General features: G+C 41.8%; 1 protein-coding gene across 4 annotated transcripts in view; it reads right to left on the reverse strand.

The window, feature by feature from the left end:
- ITGB4 (integrin subunit beta 4) overlaps nucleotides 1-22,739 on the reverse strand; it is a 1,147,860-nt gene that overhangs the window by 488,445 nt on the left and 636,676 nt on the right. For all 4 annotated transcript variants that reach the window (XM_044084971.1, XM_044084972.1, XM_044084974.1 and 1 more), the window contains exons 13-15: nucleotides 16,130-16,341; nucleotides 15,855-15,958; nucleotides 1,818-1,913 (exon numbers count right to left, since the gene is read on the reverse strand). In XM_044084971.1, coding sequence (XP_043940906.1) covers nucleotides 1,818-1,913; nucleotides 15,855-15,958; nucleotides 16,130-16,341 — 412 coding nt within the window. The remainder of the gene's footprint in view (nucleotides 1-1,817; nucleotides 1,914-15,854; nucleotides 15,959-16,129; nucleotides 16,342-22,739) is intronic.

The following is a 22,739-nucleotide window of genomic DNA, read 5'->3' on the forward strand; positions in this document are numbered from 1 at the left end:
ACAAACACACACATGTGCACAAACACACACACACACACACACACACAGACCCACACACACATACGCACAGACACACACAATCACACGTACACATGCACACACACACAGACACACACAGACACACACATACACAGACACACACACGCACAGACACACACAAATACATGCACACAGACACACACACACACAGACACACACACACACGCACAAGCACAGAAACACACACGAACATGCACACACACACACACACACACACACACACACACACACACATACAAACACACACACACACACACACACACACACACACACACACACACACACACACACACACACACACACACACACACACACACACACACACAAACACACACACACACAGACACACACAGACACACACACACACACACACACACACACACACACACACACACACACACACACACACACACACACACACACTGCAAAGGAAATGGTTTAAACACTTTTGTTTCAGCATGTGTTAATTCTTTATTTCTGTGTCTGGCTCCCACCCACTGATCCATACCTCAGCACGCAGTAGCCTATGCAGAAAGTGCTAATATGTTTGCCAACAGAGCAGAAAACAATGAACTAATGTAAAAAACCCACTCATTACAGCTGAGTGTGCCTCCAGGCATTTCTGCAGTTCCCTCCTACTGTGCCTCTAGGTGTCAAACACTGCCTGCTCATATTTGCATTAACAATTCCAAAACTATGCTACATACAAGGTATCAGAATATTTTATCTCAAAGAACACATAATGGCAAACTTCAGATTAATTCTTTGTTCTGACTAATAAGTCTCCAACTTCAAAATGTTGGTCACCTTCTGAGTGATAATCAGAATGTTACATGTTCAGACATGTACTTACCCAATGAGCTTTGGCAAACTGACACTGGACGACCTGCAGTTCATCTCACTGCAGAATTGTCAGAAAAGGTGTCCAGTAACTACATGTTTCTCAGTCTGCAATTCAAAACAAACAACTACACTACCTACAAAGTGTAATAACCTGCCTGTACCAGATCTGATGTTCGTGGATATATATAGCCACGGAACCCTTCCGCTTGGAAGTGATGAACATTAGCATGACAGTTTTAAATGTTACAATAAATAAATAAAGGTACAGACATACATGTATGTCGTACCTAATGCACAGTAGAAAGGCACACTTCAGTATGATATTTGTATAAGTGATGATCATACCTCTCAACCTCTTAGAACAAAAAATCTGGACAAAGCCTAAAATGATAGGGAGACAAATAGGGACAGATTTTAAATATTGCTCTTACAAACTTAGAAAGTTGATAGAATAATAGGTTTTGCATTAGCATGAATTTTCTGAAGGATGTGGAGTCTTAAACTCAAATGATTGTCATTATTTAATGACTTCAATCCTCGGCTATTTGCCAGAAAAGTACAGATTTTAAGAGGAACATACCAAAAATATGAGGCAAAAATCTGGACATTCTGCAAAAATCCATACAGTTGAGAGGTTTGGTGATGATTTCCTTTCAAGAATACATTTTGTTTATTAGCATTAGTACTTGACTGTGGGTAACAAACAAGACGCACACAGGACAAAAACATTTAGCCAAACTCACTGTATTTGGAATGCAACTGGTGAGCAATCTGATAAAATGGAACAGCACAGGTAAGTTAATAGGCCTTTTATCCCTACAGTTTGCGTTATTGATTCCACCTAGACTGACATATGCTGTTTCACATGCACATTGATTTACTTTTATTTCATTCTGCCCATCCTATATTTTTTGTGGTACTGATCTGATACTTACTGCCATATCTGTAGGTTCACAATTGGTTCCAGAAAACATTGGATCTGTGCATTCACATTTTCCACACTCACATGTCCCCCTTCCATTACAGAGTCCCTACAAATAAAAAATAAAAGAAAATCATGTTATCATTAATACTGACATTGATGGATATATAGTGATATAGACAAGCCAGGTTTTAAATCGATTCCCTCTTCATGTTTCTTCATAGCTACTGCCTGAGAGTTAGACTTTTTAAGCTATAATTATTATTACAACCTTTACTTATTTGTTTGTTTGTTTAGTTGAGTGGGTGGGCTAGTCTATGAACTTTCTGAGCAATTATTAAGGCTAAGGCACAAAGATTACAGATAAAGAATAGCTGTGTAAAATGTCACCATAACCATAGATGTCCTTCTCTTCCATGTTGCATTATTCCAACTGCTGGGTTTTCCCTCTCTTGCTACCTGAACGTCCAGCCAGTATACAAAAGCTTATAGTCACTGCTGGGTATGTGGGATGTCTGATGTTGGCCTAGGGAGCATGGGCCATAAAAGTGATGTCTGCACGTACCTTTCCTCAGAACTGTAAGCCCCAGTCATACACCATTCTTAGGAGGTTGTATAGGCTCTATGCCATCCAGGAAGGAACAGTTTAGATGGAGAGAAGGAAGAAGGTGGGAGGGAATGAATACTGCATCGTGGAAGAGAAGGGCATCTATAGTTATGGTAAGATTTTATACAACTATTCTATGTTCTTCTATTCTCATGTTGCAGTGTTCCAACTGCTGGGTGAATGCCACAGCTCACAGGGAAGAAGAGGGAAGTGGAATGGAGCTACCCTCCACAAAGCCATGCAGGATTGTCCTTGCAAACCCAGCTCTGGATCTGGAGACATGAACCAGCCTGTAATGTTTATAGAAGGTTTGGACAGATGACCAGGTAGCTGCCTCAAGGATGGAAGCAGTGTTCAATCCTCTGAAAAAGGCTCCAGACAAAGCCATGGCTCTGGTGGAGTGTGCCTTAATTTTTGAATTGGGCTGTTTCCCAAGGAATGTGTAGCAAAAGGATATAGTCTTGGAAAGCCAGACCAAAATGGTCTGCTTCGTCACCTCCTTTCTTTGGGCTCTGGGGTGGAAGGAGACAAAAAGCTGGTCTGATTTCCTAAAGGCCTTAATCTTGTCCAGGTAAAATCTAAGTTGTCTGTGAACATCAAGGGAATGTAAGACTCTCTCACTGTCATTTTGGGGATTAGGGAAAAGGGTGGGCAGGTGAATACCATGATTTAGGGATAACTCATTGACCACTTTAGGCATAAAGGGGGGGTTGGTCCTCAGGGTCACTCTATCCTTGTGGAAGATGAGGAAAGGAGGTGTTGCCATGATGGCCTGGAGTTCTGACACTCCTGGCTGATGTCAGGGCCACCAGGAGTGCAGTTTTCCAAGTACAATGTTTCAGAGAAACCTTGGTGGCTGGTTCAAAAGGCACCACAGTGAGTTTCTCTAGGACATAATTCAAATCCCAGGGAGGAGGGATCTGCCTCCTGGGGATGCTGAGGTGTAGTACTCCCTTAAGAAATACCTTAGAAGAGAGACAGGTGGCTAGAGGAGGTTCCAGAAGCAAGCAGGCTGAAATTGCAGAAAGATGTGCCTTAACCAAAGTACATGTCAACCCTGCTTGTAGCAGTTCACACAGGTAGGACAGCACTAGTGGGACCTCAATTTTTAATGGGTCTAACTGTCTTTGCTGACACCACATGGAGAACCTCTTCCATTTAGACAGATAAGATCTCCTAGTATTAGGTTTCCTGCCCTCCTGCAGGACTACAAGCACATCCTCAGTGTAAAGGTGTCTCGAGGGGATCAGAATTTTATCACCCACAGGGTTAGGTTCAAAAATTCCAAGTGGGGATGGATCAGGGGTCCCTTGTCCTGTGTGAAAAGGTCCACTTTTTGAGTTAACTTGTAGTGACTGCCCCTGGTTAATTCCAGAAGAAAGGGGAGCCAATGCTGTCTTGGCCAAAAGGGAGTCACCAGCAAGATTCTTGGTCTGTCCTGCTGGATCTTCAGCAGGACTTTTTTTTCAATTAGTGGGAGGGGGGAATGCATACAGAAACATCCCCTTCCATGAAATGGAGAAGGCATCCATTGTCCTTGCTAATAGACTGGGTAGCCTGGTGCAAAATATTGGGAGTTGTCTGTTCAGAGGGGAAGCAAACAGATATATTTGAGGTGTAACCCACCTGTGGACAATGTCCAGAAACACATCCTTGTGAAGCATCCATTCGTGGGATTGTGACATGGACCTGCTCAAGATGTCTGCCTGAATGTCCTGGGGAGAAGGAACATAAGCTGCCTGCAGAGTTATTCCATGTTGGGCTGCCAGATCTCATGCCTGGAGAGCAAATCTGCAAAGCAAATAGGATTTGGTTCCTCCCTGTTTGTTCACATACCAAAGAACTGTAGTATTATCTGTGAAAAATTTCAGGGGCTCTTGTTTTAGGGCATGATGAAAGGCTGTCAGGGCAAATATGACAGCTCTCATTTCACCGATGTTGATGTGTTCCTGCCTGAAGGTGTGGGATCAGGTGCCTTTTACTTTCAGGCTGCACAGAGTAGCTCCCCAGCCCAGATCTGAGGCATCTGTGCACATCTCCTGGACAGGGGGAAGGAGCTGCTTTGAAAGTCCTGGGTTGAGCCTGACCAGGCTTAACCACCACAGAATCTCCTTCCTCAAACATGGGAGGAAGGGGATGATGAAGTCCAAGGGGTGTGAGTGTTGGGTCCATAGACACTTTAGGTACCATTGCAATTTACTCATGTGCAGCCTTGCCAGAAGAAACATGGGAATAGTGGAGGCCATGTAGCCCAGAAGCCTGAGGCAGTGTCTTACTGTCAAAGCAGTGGCTTTGAGGACAGTTGCCAGGTATTGAGTCAGGGTCTCCACTTTCTGGGAATGCCCTCACAACACCTGTCCTTATTCTGCAGCCCAGGAAAACCTGGTCCTGGGAGGGATTCAGGTTGGACTTGTGGAATGTTTATGTAGAACCCTAGAGCCTGTAGTAGGGAGATGACTTGAATGAGTTTCTCTGCAGGATTTTGAGACATTCTGCCTGAATCAGGAGATCGTCCAGGTATGGAAAAATTTGGATCTCTTGGGCTCTACAGAAGGTCACTAATGGGGTTAGGCATTTGGTGAAGACCCTTGGAGCAGTACAGAGTCCAAAGGGCAAAGCCAAGAACTGAAATTGTGAGGAACCAGCAGCAAAACACCGAAATTTCCTGTAGGTGGACCTGACAGGTATGTGGAGGTAGGAGTCCTTTATGCCCAAGGTGACTAGAAACCACTGAGTTATCAGTAGGGGAAAAGGGTTTGAAGAGACAACTTGCAAAAGGAGGGGACATTTAAGAATAGAGTTAGGTGGGAGACATCCAGGATAGGCCTCCAAGGCCCATCCTTCACGGTCACCAGAAAGAGTCTTGAATAGAACCCCTTCTCTTGTTCCCTAGAGGAACCAGTTGTATGGTTCCTTGAGAAAGGAGGCTGTTTATGACTGGCTGGAAAATATGTAGTTGGTCTTTGGGTGGCTGGGGAATCCTTCTGGGAGAGGGAAGAATGAACCAGGACATAAAGTATCCCTTTTATAAGATGGCTAGGACCCACCTGTTTGATGTGATGAATTGCCAAAGGGACAGACAGTGAGACAGCCTTAGGGACAGGGGAATGTTGTCTGGGGGGGGGGGTAGTAAAGGTAGGTAGTCACAGGCTACCTTCCCTATCCTGAAAGGGAATTTCCTGAGCAGGAGTTTGAGGAGACTTAGAAAGAGTCTGCTGTTCCCTTGCAACTTTGGTGCTTCTAGCTTGGGGAACTGGAGCAGAGTGTTTACTTATGAACTGTATCTTTGATGCGTACTTCCTATGAAATATGGGAATGGGCAAGACAAAAAGATGCTTGAGGTCTTGCAGCTCTTTTCCTTTCTGTTGAAGGGCCTTGAAGAGCTCAGCTTCCCTAGAACAAAAAAGGGATGAATTATCCAGGGGCGCATCCATTAAATTTGCCCTAATATCATCGGGTAAGGGCCGAAGCCTTAACCATGAATAATGTCTCAGAACTGAGGCAGATGCAGCTGATCTAGTAGATGCTTCTGCAGCATCATAGCTACAATGTATAGAGTGCCTGGTGACTTTAGAGGAGAGACTAATGAGGTTAGAAATTTGTGTCTTGTAAGCTGAGTCTGGAAGGTCAGCCAAGAGTTTGGTTACCTGAGACAGAAAAGCCAATGCATATTTAGACATATGTGTTTGATAACTCACCACCCTGAATGCCAGAGTAGTGGAAGTGTAAACGTTCTTACCAAGGCCCTCCATCACATTAGTGTCCTTGTCAGTGGGGAGGATTGAAGTAGAAGGCAATAATTTGGATGGCTTACCTGCGGAGATCGAGACAGTGCATGGTCAGCTACTTGGCATTTAACCAAAAATGTAGCCTCTTCATGGACTTTGTAGAACCTGTCAGGTCTCCTGGGAGCAGGTGGTTGGGAATCAGGGTTATGTGAGGCAGCACTGAAAGCATCCAAGAATGCTGGTCATACAGGAGGAATTGCAGAAGGAGCAGGGGTCTCCATCTGCAGGAGCTCATAATATCATTTTTGTACCATAGTCATCTCAGAGGAATCCCACTTAAAAAATTCCCTCATTTTGGTAATTGTATCTCCAAAGGTGAGGTCTTCAACTGGGGAGTCAGCCTCAACAGATTCATCACCTGGGGAGCATAACCCAGACAAGAGGGCATCTGAGGAATAAAAGAGGGCGTCCTCAGAAGAGGAGTCTGGGGAATCCACAGCTTCAAGTGGGATAACATCCTCAGCCTGAGGTCTGGGGCTAATAGTAGAAGGCCCAGCCTGTAGGGATCTGGCCGTGGCATGCCTTAGAGCCATGAAAGCATTAAAAATGCACTGAGAAAAAGCCTGCCAATCTGGTTGGTTTTCAGGAGGTGGAGAGATGTTTGGGCATGGCTTTCTTTTTTAAAGAAGGCCTAGGAGGTGTAGGGCCTGAGGAAGTCCTAGAGTCTGGATAAGGCCTTGATTCCATAGGCTGAGAGCCAGACAGATGGCCTGTCAGGGCAGCCGTCGGAACCTGTAGTTCCTCCTCAACATCACACAGTGACATCTGTGAACCATCCCTGGACGTGCCTTCTGCCCAAGATACTGCAGCATCCCATGGGGTACCCGCTATACCTACATCGGCAGATTCCAAGCGTTCCTCCAGGTGAACTTTGGGCACAGGAGGGGCATCTGAGGGGCAGCAGTAACAACCTTGGGCCTGGAAACCTTGGCCTTCTTTTTAGGAGGTTCCATGAGCTGACCAGACGGCCCTTCCATCCCTAGGCCTAAGTACTTTAGACGCTGACTTTCTAAATATATATTTAAAGCATGCAGCTGGCTATGTAGGGTTTTGGGCATGAAGGCCTGACAGATCATGCAAGAGAGATGGTCCTGCATAGGCCCTAGACAGAAGAGGCAAAGTTTGTGGGCATTCTTATGAGGGATCTGATGACCACACTTGCACTCTCCCTTCATAGATGACATGAAACTTAACGGGCATGCAGTGACAAAAGGTATAAAAAAACTTCCCCAACGGGTACTTATCTTTAGCGAAGATCTGAAGTGAAGACGACAGGAACACTGATGTTCAACTGGCAGCAGAGAAGTTCTGAGGAAAGGTATGTGCAGACATCACTTTTATGGCCCACTCTCCCTAGGCCAATGTCAGACGTCCCACATACCTAGCAGTGACTACAAGCTTTTGTATACTGGCTGGACATTTGGGTAGCAAGAGTGGAAAACTCAACAGTTGGAATACTGCAACATGAGAACAGAAGAACAAATTCATTTTACAGTCAGGCTATCAAATGGCAATCTTAGAAATTTCTGTTTTTAGATAGTTGGTAATATAGGACATTGATATACAAATTAGGACATTGGTATACAGATAATTTAAATAGTTACATGGGACAATGTGCATGCAAATAAAAAACTAGCCAACAACACTCTCACGTCCATGCTCTAATGTAGCTGCTTGGAGTGCACAGTTTGTTGGGTACAGACATCTCAGAGTTAGTACTATGTGCTCAGTATCGTTCCTTCACTATGATCCAGTCATACCATGGAGGTAGGCTGCTTCCTTTGACCACAGTATGGGGAAGTAAACATTGCCTGCTTACTCCCACCCTTCCCTCCTCAACTCCAGCAGCCCCTGGCCACCAGTCAAACCCAGGCTGGTTACGTCCGAGTCAAGTCTTAATTCTTTAGCACTACAGAGCCAACCCATGGTCCCAAACTTTCAAAATAGGTCCAAAGAGGGGATAATAGTGGGTCCCTTCCTCCACTTGTTGATGTACTTTTTTGTCTCTGTCCTAAGCACACTTCATTGTTGGGAGTGAGGGAAATGGTTTGTGATCATGTAGTGTAGAGATCATCTCTTTTATGTTTTATGTGCCTGTTCCTCTACTCCCTTGGCCAATTCCTCTAGAGCTTGATTTGCCTGATATGGGCAGCAAAGCTGAAGTCTAGTGGCTCTACAGTCAGTTCCTGTCCTCATAAGCTGAAAGGTGGTCCTAAATTGTGGCAACTTGAGGTGCTCCCAGACAAGTTCCATCTAGACTGAAGGGATCATAGGAATCCATTCCTCTAACAATTGCCTGTGTTGTTTCTGTTGATTCCTATGACACCAGTGGATGCTAGTCATGTGCATCCTGCTGCAGGGACCATTAAACTAGATGCTAACATGTACCCCATGACTTTGAAGAAAGCCACTGCTATCAATGCTTGTCTGTGAAAAATGCATATCTGAGAGTTGCATAGGAACTGTTTTTTTCCTGTATCACTCTGCCCCCCTGCCTGCTGACCATCAAGCCTCATCCTACTTGGACATGGCTATTCATATCCTTACCAGGTAATTTCACTTGGGATCAGCCTGACAGCTGCCTGGAGTTAACATCTTTCAGGCAATCCTGAGGGTGCTTTATAGCCCTCACTGCCATCCTGGCAATGAGGAAATTTTTAATTGCCTAACCCCATTGTTGAGTAGGGAAGGGAATTTTGATCTACATCATCACAGAGACCCACAATTTCTTTCCATGTGAGTGTTCACTTCCACATGGCCATGTTGAAAGTACTACTACTTAATAGCTTGATGGGCCTAATGCCTACCTGAGGCCATGGATCTGCATTGCCACTCTTTCTTCGTGAGGGTGTGGTCACACACAGCTGGCTCCCCCACCTCCCTCCCATGGAGGGTGCACACACCCTTCACTGTCAGCTTTGACAGATACTCAACCCACTAACTGAACTCATGTCATCTTGGTCATAGTCAGGGCTTTGTCACTCTATGCCACTAGAGCTAGTTTATGTATAGGAGGAGCCAGTTCATATGTGAGATCTTCCCTAGAGGAAGTTACACTGCTCAGCTGCTATATCTAAAACAGTCCCTGTAAAGGTCTTGGTGTGAAAATGAGGTCGATTGGATTGTTGGAAGTTCAAAAAAATACCTAGGTTTTAAAGGCTGCTGGAGAAAAAACTAAGTGCCTCCCCAAGTTTCACTAAAGGTAGTAAGAACATGGAGAAGACTGTGGGTACAACACTAAGAACGTGAATGGAATGTGACAGTCCCCCAGAGCACAACCTGAGTAACTGCCAGCATGCTCTGTTAATGGATATATCACTACTACAGCTAGAGCAGGGGGGAAGGGGCAGCTGTCATGGGCACAGGCTGTTACAGGGAATGATGGGCACATCAGAGGAAGTGCCAGATTTAGTTATGAGTGCAGTACCAACATTCAAATAAACAGCTGAAGTTGATATGATGACTACTTAAAGGGTTTAGATGTTAGGACTATAGCAACAAACTAGTAGAAGGTATTTTTTGCAGTTCTGCATCTGCAGGACTTTTGTCCTCAACTTGCAACTGGATTTTTTTCTTTTTTTTCCCCTTTTGTTGTCCTCAGTTTTGGTTTGAGGAAGCATCAGTCAGGGAAATTCCTAGGGTACCTAATGATCTAGCTATGACTCTGGGTTATATGTACGCAAGAATCTTTTAGGTCAAAGGTGATTAGAAGAGTATTCTTCATAAGAAATGGAAGGAGAGACTGCAAGAAAAGCATCTTCCACTTTCTTACCACTACAGTGCAGTCCTGTTCAAATGAAACAGACTTAGGACAGGTGCCCACACACCTTCTTTCTCTGGCACCAAAAAAAGAATCTCGAGTAGAACGTCTTCCTCTTGTATGACTGAGTTACCTCCAATGTTGCTATGCTACCTAGAAACTGGTGTAGAATGGACTGGGTTACTTCCTGTTGATTCATGACATGGAATAAATTACCCCGGGAGAAATAACTGCCAAAATCCTAATGTATTCTACTACTTACAATGTCTAATAGCCACTGCTCAGAGGACAAAATTCTCAGATTCTCTCAAAGTAAGATCTACGACCCGGCAAGCTTTGAGGAAGTTGAAAAAAGGGACTGGAAAGGGAATGGAGAACTGTAATGGTTATCTCACTTCACAAGGGTTGACCATCAACTGACCCTACAAACTACAGACCTATTAGTCTGACTAGTCTAATATGCAAAGCCATGCAATGAATTATCATGAAATGGTCAACAAAGACATAAGCAGACACTGCCTCCAACCCAGTTTGGCTTTGTCAAGGGAAGGTCATGCATACTAAACCTGGTGGACTTCTTTGAGAAGGTCATCAATGCAAAGGATGAGGGGGAAATGGTGCATACTGCCTACCTGTACCTGGCAAAGGCATTTGATACAATACCTCACTTGGGAGACAGTTGACAAACTCACCAAACTGGGCATAAATCCCTATATAACTCGTTGAGTTGCCAGCTGGATCACAGACAGGACCCAGGAAGTCAGGACTTTTGAAACCACCTCTACCAAGAGACCAGTCACCAGTGGGGTACCTCAGAGCTCCGTGCTGGGACCACTTCTACTTAGCATCTACTTCTAAGAGATAAAGGCTAATGTCAAGGGTCTTTTGCTGACCAAGTTTGAAGATGATTGCAAATTGATAGATTCATAGATTCCTCCCATGTTATAAACATCTTACAAGATGGTGTAATACAGACAAATAACTGGTGAAAAAGTCAAAGACTAAACCTCATTGCCAAGAAATACATTACAGTGTTTTTTGGGAAAACTGCCACCCAGGCTAATTACTTTATTGATAAGGCACCCTTAAGAGTTGACCTGGTAGTCAGGAATCTGAAAACATATGTAGACAGTAATCTGGCTTTTGACCAACATGTGGCTAAGGTAGTAAGAAAATCATTCCATGTCATCCATCCATTGTAAGTAAGGGCATGGCATCCTGGTCCAAGGAAGTCACAGTACTTTACTTAGCTCTTATCAGTCCCATCATTGAGTATAATGCCTCCTTTGGCATGTACCTGACCAGACATATGCAACAGTTGGAATACCCACAAAGGTTGCTTACCAGGAAAATCCATGGTATAAACACATTGCCCTATACATTTCATCTTAAATCCCTATCTCTATACTCTGTCTCCTATGGATAACTGAGAGGTGGTCTATCCTGGCATACAAGGCACCATCAGACAGAGCTTTGATGGAACTTTTGCACATCTGCAAAATGAACAGCATCAGAACCGCTAGACCTAAGGATTTAAATTATGCTTGTAACATAAATAAAACATGTTGGCTTAACAGATGTGTGTCTCAAAGGATTCCCATGATCTGAAACAGACCATCCATCCATGTGAAGCAGACCCTGTCCCTAACCCTAATTAAAAGTAACCTTGACCAACGTCTGGGAAATCAGAAAATACATATCTGAGAGTTGCATAGGAACTGTTTTTTTCTTGTATCACTCTGCCCCCATGCCTGCTGACCATCAAGCCTCATCCTGCTGACATGGCCATTCATATCCTTACCAGGTAATTTCACTTGGGATCAGACTGACAGCTGCCTGGAGTTAACATCTTTCAGGCAACCCTGAGGGTCTGGCCCCCATGTCTCTGATAAAAAGAGGCAGACAGTAATGCCCCAAATTAACATACCCACCCCCACATAACCTCTAGAAACTTCCTAATATGTTCCTCTTAATAAACACCCATGATAGATAGGGACACAAATGGGTTGGATTGCATGGCTGGGCTTATAAAGGCCCTGGTGATCATTAGCCTAGTATATACCTATGAACCTATAAACCTATGAGAAAGGGTGATAGTTACAGACAGTATAATGGCTGAAGAGGATCTCCCTCCTTGCCTACAGTCTTTCAGACCACTCAGATATTTTCTGCCATAAAAAGATTGCTGCATCATTTTGGGAACTGCTTCTTTCTTTTAAACCTACTCACCCTTGTGTGTTTTCTATAGATAGCCACTGCTTTCTGGTTTAATTTTGGGCATAATTAGGCAGCGGGTAGTGGATGGGAGGGATTAACTGCTTGATTGACTGGAGGCTTTTGTTCTCTTCCTCCTCCTCCTTTGAAAATGAACCAAAAAGCATTTCATTATCTAGGACAACTTTCAATAACTGCTACTTAGCATTTTCATGAAGAAGCTGGATCCTAAAGGAGACATGTTTCCTTATATGTATATAGAAAGCTGCAGTCCTGGCAGAGGTATTCACAGCCACACAGATATATAGCACACCTTCAGTCATCTGAGTGAATATGAGACTTCTATGTCAATATTTTACATTAGAAACATTCTGACCCATTTCCTCTACTTGTTTCAAAATGTCCCCTGGCCAAGAGTGGCCACACTGTATAGTTTTTTTACTAAATATGTCACTTGTCCCTGCCTTATTTATAACTTGGAAGTGCACTATGGCTAGAGGCCTGTCTGGATCCCCTTTGAGCAATTTAAGGAGATTACTTCAGGGACAGCTACTGGGGTTTAATATTATACGCAGATTCCTGGCTGCAGCAGAGTGACCGGGAGATCATCATTTGGCCCTAAATGGGTCAACACAGTTGGCCAGAGATACAAACAAGGTATGGGGTTGGGTACAACTGAATCTCAGTCTCTAGGTCTTAAATGGTTTGATGGGGTCACTACAGCCTTATGCAGGCCCTGCCTGATTCTTTACCAATCAAGCCATTTATCAATTTTTTGTCATCATTTGCAGCATATAAACTTTGTTAAGAGAAATCTTCTTTGGGGCAGCACATGTTGAATGATTATTGGAAAGTAAAGCAGCTAATCATCCTGCAAGGGCAACCAGATTCACATCATCCAAAAAGATTTTTAGCCTTTCTGAGGAACATTTTCTTAATAAATATTTCACAATATTCTCAGCATAACAAATCATGTTTTTTACCCAAGCAAAATAAACATTTCAGATGATCATCTTTATGGGCTATCTGTGTCCTACAGGCCTATATATCAGTCTGTCTGTCTATCTATCTATCTATCTATCTATCTATCTATCTATCTATCTATCTATCTACTTATTTTTATTGGTTCCTGCCACAGGTGTCTGTCCCAGTCATGTCTCAGAATACCTCCCCAGTCTTTAGCTCCAAGTTCCCCCTAACATCTGTCCCATTTACTCCTTCAAACCAGGCCCCAAAATTAAGGAAAGCTTATCCTGAATTACAGGGAAGTATATAGAGAGAAGATCAGGATATCCTGGCATAGCTCCATTCTGACAGCTGTGGAGGACTGTTTTTGTGTGGCCTTTTCACCATCCTACCCAATGTCCAGTGCACATTACATATGTATGTTGCACTACACCAATGTCCATGGTCTCCCCACCACAACTTGCCAATTCTTGGCAATAAACAAAGCTGTTCACCTCAGGATAAGAGAGCTGCCCAAAATGCTGCTCTGCTCTTGGCTGACACTACAGATGTTGGGTTCACTAAACAAATCCTATTCATGTGGGTCACAGTCAGGACTCCATCACTCTTGGCAACTGTTTGTACAGCTGTCATTCCACTAATTCCACTACAAAAAATAAAGAAACAAGTCTGAACAAAAACATAACCAGAGTCAAATGATAAGACCAAAAGAAGAAGAAAAAAGAAGAAAGAAAGAAGCAAAATCCAAAACGGTGATTACTGAGCACTGAAATATTTGTCTGGAAACACCACATAGATTCATAAGATGTGAAAAAAATCAAATTTGTCAGAGGTAAAAAAATACAGATAATGGAAGTCACTTTTTCCACTGTGGTTCAGTTTCAGGACAATAGATTTGGAATGAGAGGTAACCTGCTTCTAGAAGAAAAACCCAAACCGAAATGTGTCTAGATGACATATGTCCCCCACATCCTATCCTTAGAATGTACTGCAGTAATAATCCTTATAACATTATGAGGGTTTCATATGAAACCACTGGCTACAGTTAGGTGTTGTCCATGCCATCCACCTTGTTTGTAAATATTATTCTTTAATTCATCATCATCTTCTTTCGGCTGTTCCCGTTAGGGGTCGCCACAGCGGATCGCCTGTTTCCATTTCTTCCTGTCCTCTGCATCTTGCTCTGTCACACCAACCACCTGCATGTCCTCTCTCACCACATCCATAAACCTTATCTTAGGCCTTCCTCTTTTCCTGTTACCTGGTAGTTTCATCCTTAGCATCTTTTTCCCAATATACTCCGCATCCCTCCTCAGCACATGTCCAAACCAATGTAATCTTGCCTCTCTGGCTTTGTCTCCAAACCTTCCAACCTGGGCTGACCCTCTAATATACTTATTCCTAATCCTGTCCATCCTCGTCACACTCAGTGCAAATCTTAACATCTTTAACTCTGCCACATCCAGCTCAAACTCCTGCCTTTTTGTCAATGCCACTGTCTCCAACCCATATAACATAGCTGGTCTCACTACCATCTTGTAGACCTTCCCTTTCACTCTTACAGGTATTTGTCTGTCACAAATCCCTCCTGACTCTCTTCTCCACCCACTCCATCCTGCCTGTACTCTCTTCTTCACCTCTCTTCCACACTCACCATTACTCTGAACTACTGACCCCAAGTATTTAAACTCATCCACCTTCACCACCTCTACTCCTTGCATCCTCACCATTCCTCTATCCTCCCTCTCATTCACACACATATATTCTGTCTTAGTCCTGCTGACCTTCATTCTTCTCTCTAGAGCATATCTCCATCTCTCCAGGGTCTCTTCCACCTGTTCCCTACTCTCACTACAGATCACAATGTCATCTGCAAACATCATAGTCCATGGGGACTCCTGTCTGATCTCGTCTGTCAACCTGTCCATCACCACTGCAAATAAGAAAGGGCTCAGAGCTGATCCTTGATGTAATCCCACCTCCACCTTAAATGCATCCATCACTCCCACCGCAGACCTCACTGCTGTCACACTACCCTCGTACATATCCTGTACCACTCTTACATACTTCTCTGTCACTCCTGACTTCCTCATACAATACCACAACTCCTCTCTAGGCACACTGTCATATGCTTTCTCTAAGTCTACAGAAACACAATGCAACTCCTTCTGACATTCTCTGTACTTCTCCATCAACACTCTCAGAGCAAACATCTTACTCTTTAATTAATTTCCTATATAAGTGGTCAGAGCCACTGTGGACTTTTAGCTGCTGCCAGCACCAGAGGCAAAAATAACTGCATGTATAACATGTAAAACATACAAAAGTATACATTCATCAAAATACAGTAATAACAGTATTAGTAATAGGAGATCAATGTAGACAAGTTCAAACCAGTATGTACAACACAGAAATTAGACATTTTTAAGATAACATCAATAAGGTAATGAAGACACACATGCTTAACTCTGCTTTTAAGAAATACAGTGAGAGTGCATCTAAGACAAGTAATTTAGTAGAATTATAAATCTCAGTAGGGAAAGGTACAATAATATATCCAAAGGTGATACCTAAAAGTACTTAACTTACTAAAAGATGGAAACAAATCTTCATAGTTGAGCTGTAAGAACTGTCATACAGAAGGGTTGACAAAACCAGTCTGGATAAACACACAATAAAAAAGAACCTGTTCTCTTTTTCTGCATTTTTACATACCCCTCGGCTGTCGATGCAGGTGACATTACTGGTTGGACACTGACAACCAGTGCCTGTCCATCCTAGGTCACAGACACATTGTCCCAAGAGACAACGACCTCGGTCTGACAGCAAAAGAGAAAGAGAGAGAGAAATGAAAATGGAACAGGGGGCTAGGTTATTTAAACAGACCAACACATCTTAAAAAACATTTGAAACACACTGCACAAAATATGTTTACTCTGCCTATGCTTTGGTTCTACTTTTCAGCCTGTAGCAGGATGTATACAACCTACCATTACAAAGAAATCCCGCATTGCGTTCACACTGGAAGTTGCTGTATTCACAGAACTCTCCTTCATACTTTTCCAGTGGATTTTCAGAAATGCAATGGCATTTGCCACAAAGGCATTTCCCACGACCAGAGCAAGGTTCCTGTGTTCCAGGGCGTATACATGGCAGTGTTTCAGCAGAATTAGCATTAGAGCAGTTGCAGTTTGCTCCAAGCCTAGACAGGAAGGTGGAAAAAGAGAGGGAAACAATTCAGATACTGTCCGACCTACAAATATCAGGCTTCATAATTACCCATCAACTTATAAATTGCATTATCAAAGCAACATATCTCCAATATTTCCTACATTTCTCCTGAAACATCACCTTTTTTATTAATACATTTGCTAACAAAGGCAGACTACATTCAATAAATGAAACCAAGAAGGCTTACTAGCTGAAGTGCTGATTTCTTTTTACTTTGTTGGAATAAAAGCTCTGTTTTGAATAAGAGCTTCAAATCCTTCCGCTGTGTTTTTATTTGCATCCTACAGATGTTCAAATGGGACAGACTAATTAGTGAATGCGACAGTTTGGTGCTAATAGAACGTAAAGTGGTGCACCATACACTGTTTGCCATCATGGGCCAGATCATCAGTTAAAAATATCTCTAAAATACAATTTCATTGACCTGATTAACAAATGTATAAATACATTTAGAAGGTGAAAGGTTTCATACTAGAAGGTGTGGCTATTGGACAGGCAGTTGCTAAAATAAAATGACATCATTTTACTGTATAAAGAGGGTGTAGCGAAGGAAATTAGACTGTCAGGGAACTACCAAGTGAGTTATCCTCTGGAATGAGAAGGATGCCATACCATTCAGTGGGTACCAATCAGGCCCTACTTGGCTCTCTCATATTATGTTCAGTTACTGAGACAGTACAGCTCAAAATGTATTTTGAATTTATTTCTATTTCAAGAGGGGCAGAAATGTGTTTGGCAGCAGATTAATGCTAAGCCTTTAAACAAGGGAATAGATTAGTGGGAGAGGCACACCAGAAATCTGAAGATTGTAAGGTATAAGGTTAAATTCTGGCTGAAGACAGTTTTCTTTTACGGAGACAACTGTGGGACAATGTATTGCTTTACCAAATTCACTGTACATTTTTGGAGTCTTTATGCTCACGTGAGCAAACCTGGGAGCTGGCTTACATTTGAATGGTAAATGATGCAGCCGTAACACAATGGTTGTATATTTTAAGCTACAAGATGGTCTTTGAGGCTTTTCTTCCTATAAATTCCTATAAACACAGTTGCATGTCTTAAAAAATTATGATGGGCGTTTAAGAAGGGAAGAGTCGAGAGCTTATTTTGTAAGTCGATTCAGTATGTAATTTGTTAAGTGAAAAAATCTGGTTCAACAGTCCACAACTGTGGTCTGCACATGCATAAAAGGGCTGATTAAAAAGTCATAAATAATATTACAATGCACATTAACTGTTGACTGATGAGTTCCTTCCTCCTGTACAACAGTCTTCAGGATATCAGGAAAAAACAAGGTAACTGCTATGCTACTGGGGGGAAAACGAGGGTAAAATTCTATCCCTGTTATATGTCTCTATTTGGAATTTTCATCCTTCAAATGAGATGTTAAACCAAAAGTTTTTCCTGCTTCAGTTGATCTTAGTGGATGCAAAAGATCACATGACATTTACTGAAAACAATAAGGGTTCTTTATTAAAACTCACCTTTACAATATTTACACATCAACATAGTCATTCTTTTTCATATTTACTTTCTAAGTTGTCCAAAAACATTTACAGGAAATAGGAAACATAACCCAAAAGGCAACAAAACTTAACTTTCACTGTTGCCCACTCTTTTTACCACAACCACATTTGTATTTTTTACAGAATGTTATTGAGAACCCATTTTTTTAATAAAAGTTCACATCTTCAGGCTATTTATATTTATTTTAATAAGTAAAACATCTTCATATCCAGTTCCTCACAGAATTCTAAAGAATCCTGTTTATATTTATATTCACATTCTTAACATCACAACATAGCCCTTTCATACACATATTTCCATACTTGTTAAACAGCCTCACATTTAAAAAAAAACACGCAGAAGGTGTCTCTTCCTTTCCACAGAAGTAACATAGTCTTTCTGAAAAAAAATACATATTTCATATCAGCTTTAACTGAAAACTTGTTTAAAAGCAAGCTCCATTAAACAATTCACATAATAATGTTTCTATTATGTTCTCATACCACAATCTCCTGTTCTTAACCTCATTACCTAATTCCATTTTCCATAGAATAATCTGATTTCAATATTCCAAAATATCATTTCCTTCAAACTTCTTTATTCTTTTTTCCACTCTCATCTTTTGCCAGAATACTGCGGTGGTGGTGCTGCGGTAGCGTTGTCACCTCACAGTAAGACGCTGTCTGGTTCGATTCTCAGCTAGAGCGTCTTCTGTGTGGAGACATGCATGAATGGGCGTACCTTCGTTGAAGGTTGTACGTCAGGGCTGGTAACTCGGCACGTAAAAATCAACTACCAATGATTAGCGGACCGGAGTTCCGCTGTGGCGACCCCTAACCGGGAAAAGCCAAAAGACACAACATCTTTTGCCAGAATAATTCATGCTTTTTCTTCAGCATTTTTACAGCTATTCCTTTTTAATAACCTTCACATTATGTGAAATCCACTATAGGTTCATAGGTGTTTACTAGGCTAACAACCAGAAGGGCCTTTTTAAGCCTAGCCATGCATCCCAAATCTCTGACAAGTTCTGATACCCTTAATAAGTGTATGAGTCTGGGAGATGAGCCATTTACAAGTTACCTCTGTCCATTAGACATAGGTGCCAAACCAGGGATGAATTTCCATTTTCCCATCCAATTGCATTTTAGTACAAGTTCCCAGGGGCGGCCCGTGCTATCGGACTGCCGGACTGCAGCCCCCTCAACAAAAAAAAAAAACAAAAGAAAAAAAAATTTTTAAAATTTTAGTCCAGACTACTGCGAGTCTACTGTGCATGCTCCAGGTAGGGAAACATGGGAGACGTATGTGCACTTTTAAAGTGTACAGACCCGCTGGGAAAATGCGGCGGGGCCAGACTGCAACAGCAGCAGTCAGCGTCAGGACTGTGGATTAGGGTTTGGATAATCTGGACTATGGATTATTGCATTTGGATTAACGTTATGGAGAATGGGCAGCAAGGACAGGTAAGTGTGTTAATTATTGTTTAGAATGGTAGGGAAGTGTGTGAATGAATGTATGCCTATTTGAATGGACTGGTGTGTGTTTATTGTTTAGAATGGTAGGGAAGCCTATTTGAATGGACTGGTGTGTGTTTATTGTTTAGAATGGTAGGGAAGCCTATTTGAATGGACTGGTGTGTGTGTTTATTGTTTAGAATGGAAGGGAAGCCTATTTGAATGGACTGGTGTGTGTTTATTGTTTAGAATGGTAGGGAAGCCTATTTGAATGGACTGGTGTGTGTTTATTGTTTAGAATGGTAGGGAAGCCTATTTGAATGGACTGGTGTGTGTGTTTATTGTTTAGAATGGTAGGGAAGCCTATTTGAATGGACTGGTGTGTGTTTATTGTTTAGAATGGTAGGGAAGCCTATTTGAATGGACTGGTGTGTGTTTATTGTTTAGAATGGTAGGGAAGCCTATTTGAACGGTGTGTGTGTGTGTGTGTGTGTGTGTGTGTGTGTGTGTGTGTGTGTGTGTGTGTGTGTGTGTGTGTGTGTAAATGCCCCAGGTGCTCATGGTGGTGTGGTAGGGAATACCTCAGGCTTGAACCCTGTACCCTGTATGCAGGTGTTAAAGACTTGAGTTTCCTACCCACCACCATTTGTAAAAAAATTGCAGATATTTGCCTCATATTTGATCTAATCTGTTCCTCATAATATCTGTGGTTTGTAAATGTTCCAATGCTTGATATTTGATGGTGTAGTAGTAGCATTGTTGCCTCACAGCTGCAGGTTCTCAGATTTGATTCTTGGCTGGGGTTCCTTCTTTGTTGGGTCGTTTGCTTGATATTTGATGGTGTACTAGTAGCAGTGTTGGGGGTTCCTTCTTTGTGGGGTCTGTTTGCTTGATATTTGATGGTGCAGTAGTAGCATTGTTGCCTCACAGCTGCAGGTTCTCAGGTTTGATTCTTGGCTGGGGTTCCTTCTTTGTGGGGTCTGTATCTTCTCCCTGTGTTTGTGTGGGTTTGCTTTTGTGTCCTCCCATGTTACGAAGACATGTCTGCATTATTTCTTCCTGGGCCTCTGCTGAAAATTGTTTTTTTGTTCCAAGTCAGACTGTCCTGATTAACAAATGTTAAATAAAATTGACAGGCATTTGAATTTCAGACTTCAGGTTTCTGAATGTTTAATTTCTTACATATTTGATGGTGCAGTGGCAGTATTGTTGCTTCATAGCTACAGGATTTGTGGTTTGATTCTTGGCTGTGGTGCCTTCTTTGTGGAGTCTCCATCTTATCTCTGTGTTTGTGTGGATTTGCTCTGGTATCCTGCCATTTTACAAAGATGTGTCTACAGTATTTCTCCCTGGGCCTCTGCTGAAAATTGTTTTTGTTCCATCAGAAGTAAAATTGACAGGCATTTGAATTTCAGACTTTATAGTCTTCAGAAAATACATAGTAAAACAACTTTTATTCTAGCAATAAATATATAGTAACACAACCTTTTATTATAGCAATTTTTTATGTTTATAAGATGACTATTTGAAAATTTTCCTTATTTTTGGGACTGTAATACCCTGTTAGTGGCTTTGTCCAGGTTTTTTGTGCTAAGGTTGACAGCTATGGCAAGAACTGAATTCACCGAATATGTTTGAGGGCTGTATTCCCTCATTACTGGGTTTGTCCAGGTGTTTTGTGCTAAGGGGTTGACAGCTATGGTGAGAACTGAATTAATTAAATGATAGCCATTTAAGTTTCAGTCTTCCTCTTGTTCACAAAACAGCTGATTTGGCATAGTGGTATGTTGCACTTGACTGTTTTGCACAGGGACCTTGTCTGTAAAATTACTATGGTAACACAGCATTTTTCTTTCACAAAACAGCTGATTTGGCATAGTGGTATGTTTCTCTTGACTGTTTTGCACAGGGACCTTGTCTGTAAAATGTACGGTGGTAACACAGCATTTTTCTTTCACAAAGCAGGTGATTTGGCATAGTGGTATGTTCTGACTCTTTTTTGCACAGGGACTTTGGCAGTAAAATGTATGGTGGTACCGTGGTAACACAGCATTTTATTCTAGCAGCTTTCCAAGATTATACAAGCAATGTTTAATGTGTCCCTGGTTTTTGCCCTTTTGACCCACCCCAATAAATTTTGCTTTTTCCAGACTTCTTGTGCTGCGAAGTTGAGATGCAGTTGAGTATTGAGCAGATTTTACAAGGAGCTGAGAGCTGCAGGGAAGAGAAGTTTAGTGCTAATAGCACAACAGGCTGTGTGCTTGCTTTTGATGCAGAAGGTTGTTGGTTCTACTCCCATAAGGGGTGTATGCTGAAAGTTAAGATACTAATTATGAGCCTGTTATCAGTTTGCCATCCATTTCCTATTGCAATATTACTAGCTTATTTTTAATGTAATTTAGGCAATTTATTCCACAGGGCATCAGACACTTTATTGTTCGATGAAACCATGAAATGTAAAGGTGATTGCTAGCACCAACCTCTTCATTACAGATTTATTTAACGTGGAATTATTTAGATGACTTTTTTACTACTTCAGAGATTGTGCATATTTATTGATAATGGTGGACTGTAGAATTGTGCATATTTACTGATAATAGTGGACTGTAGAAGTTTGAGTAGACTTTTATGATGGAAATGTTCTGAATTGGACAGTTTTGTTTCATTGTTTACTGGAAAAATGGTCAAAGCAATAGGAAGGTGTATCAAAGAGCACATGTATGTTTCATATGCAAGGGGCCTATGATTTGAAAACAGCCCAGAATTAATTTTTATCTACCATGAGTAAAATGTATTTTCTTTGAATGTGGATTTTAATGTTGTTTCAGTGAATGTGAGTTTCAAGGGCAGAGAAGGTTTAATGCCAAGTTTGTTATGTCTTAGTGTTTGTGCTGTAAAATGCAAAAATAAAACTTTCAAATGAAGTTCAAATCATCATCGAAGTAAATCAGTATGCACATTAGTGTTTATGGTAAATGGAGTGAAATAGCAAATTAATGGATCATTGGAATGGCTGCAGGGAGGCTCCATTCGACCAGGGTTTTGTGAGGGGGAAGGGCAGCAAACTTAGACAGCCCCAGCTGAACCATACCTCCCAACTGTCCAGATTTTCAAAGAATGAATAGATGTTTTGCTTCTTATTTTTGATTTATTCCTCATAAAAATTTGTGGTTTTCTGGCAAATCATTTAGGAATTAAGTCACTAAATAATGACACACCTAGTTTCAGACTTCATAACCTTCAGAAAAATGCATGCTAAAGTATTGTTCTATCAACTGTCCCAGTTTATAGAAGAGCATTTTTTAGTACTGTTTATATGTTCCCCCCAATATATTTGGCCTTGTCCAGATTTATTGCATTAACAGGTTGAGAGGTACATGCAAATAAATTGCTTTATAGAATTAGG

This window comes from Protopterus annectens, chromosome 10.part0, assembly GCF_019279795.1.
Source record: "Protopterus annectens isolate FY-2018-M chromosome 10.part0, PAN1.0, whole genome shotgun sequence".
Lineage (NCBI taxonomy): Eukaryota > Metazoa > Chordata > Ceratodontiformes > Protopteridae > Protopterus > Protopterus annectens.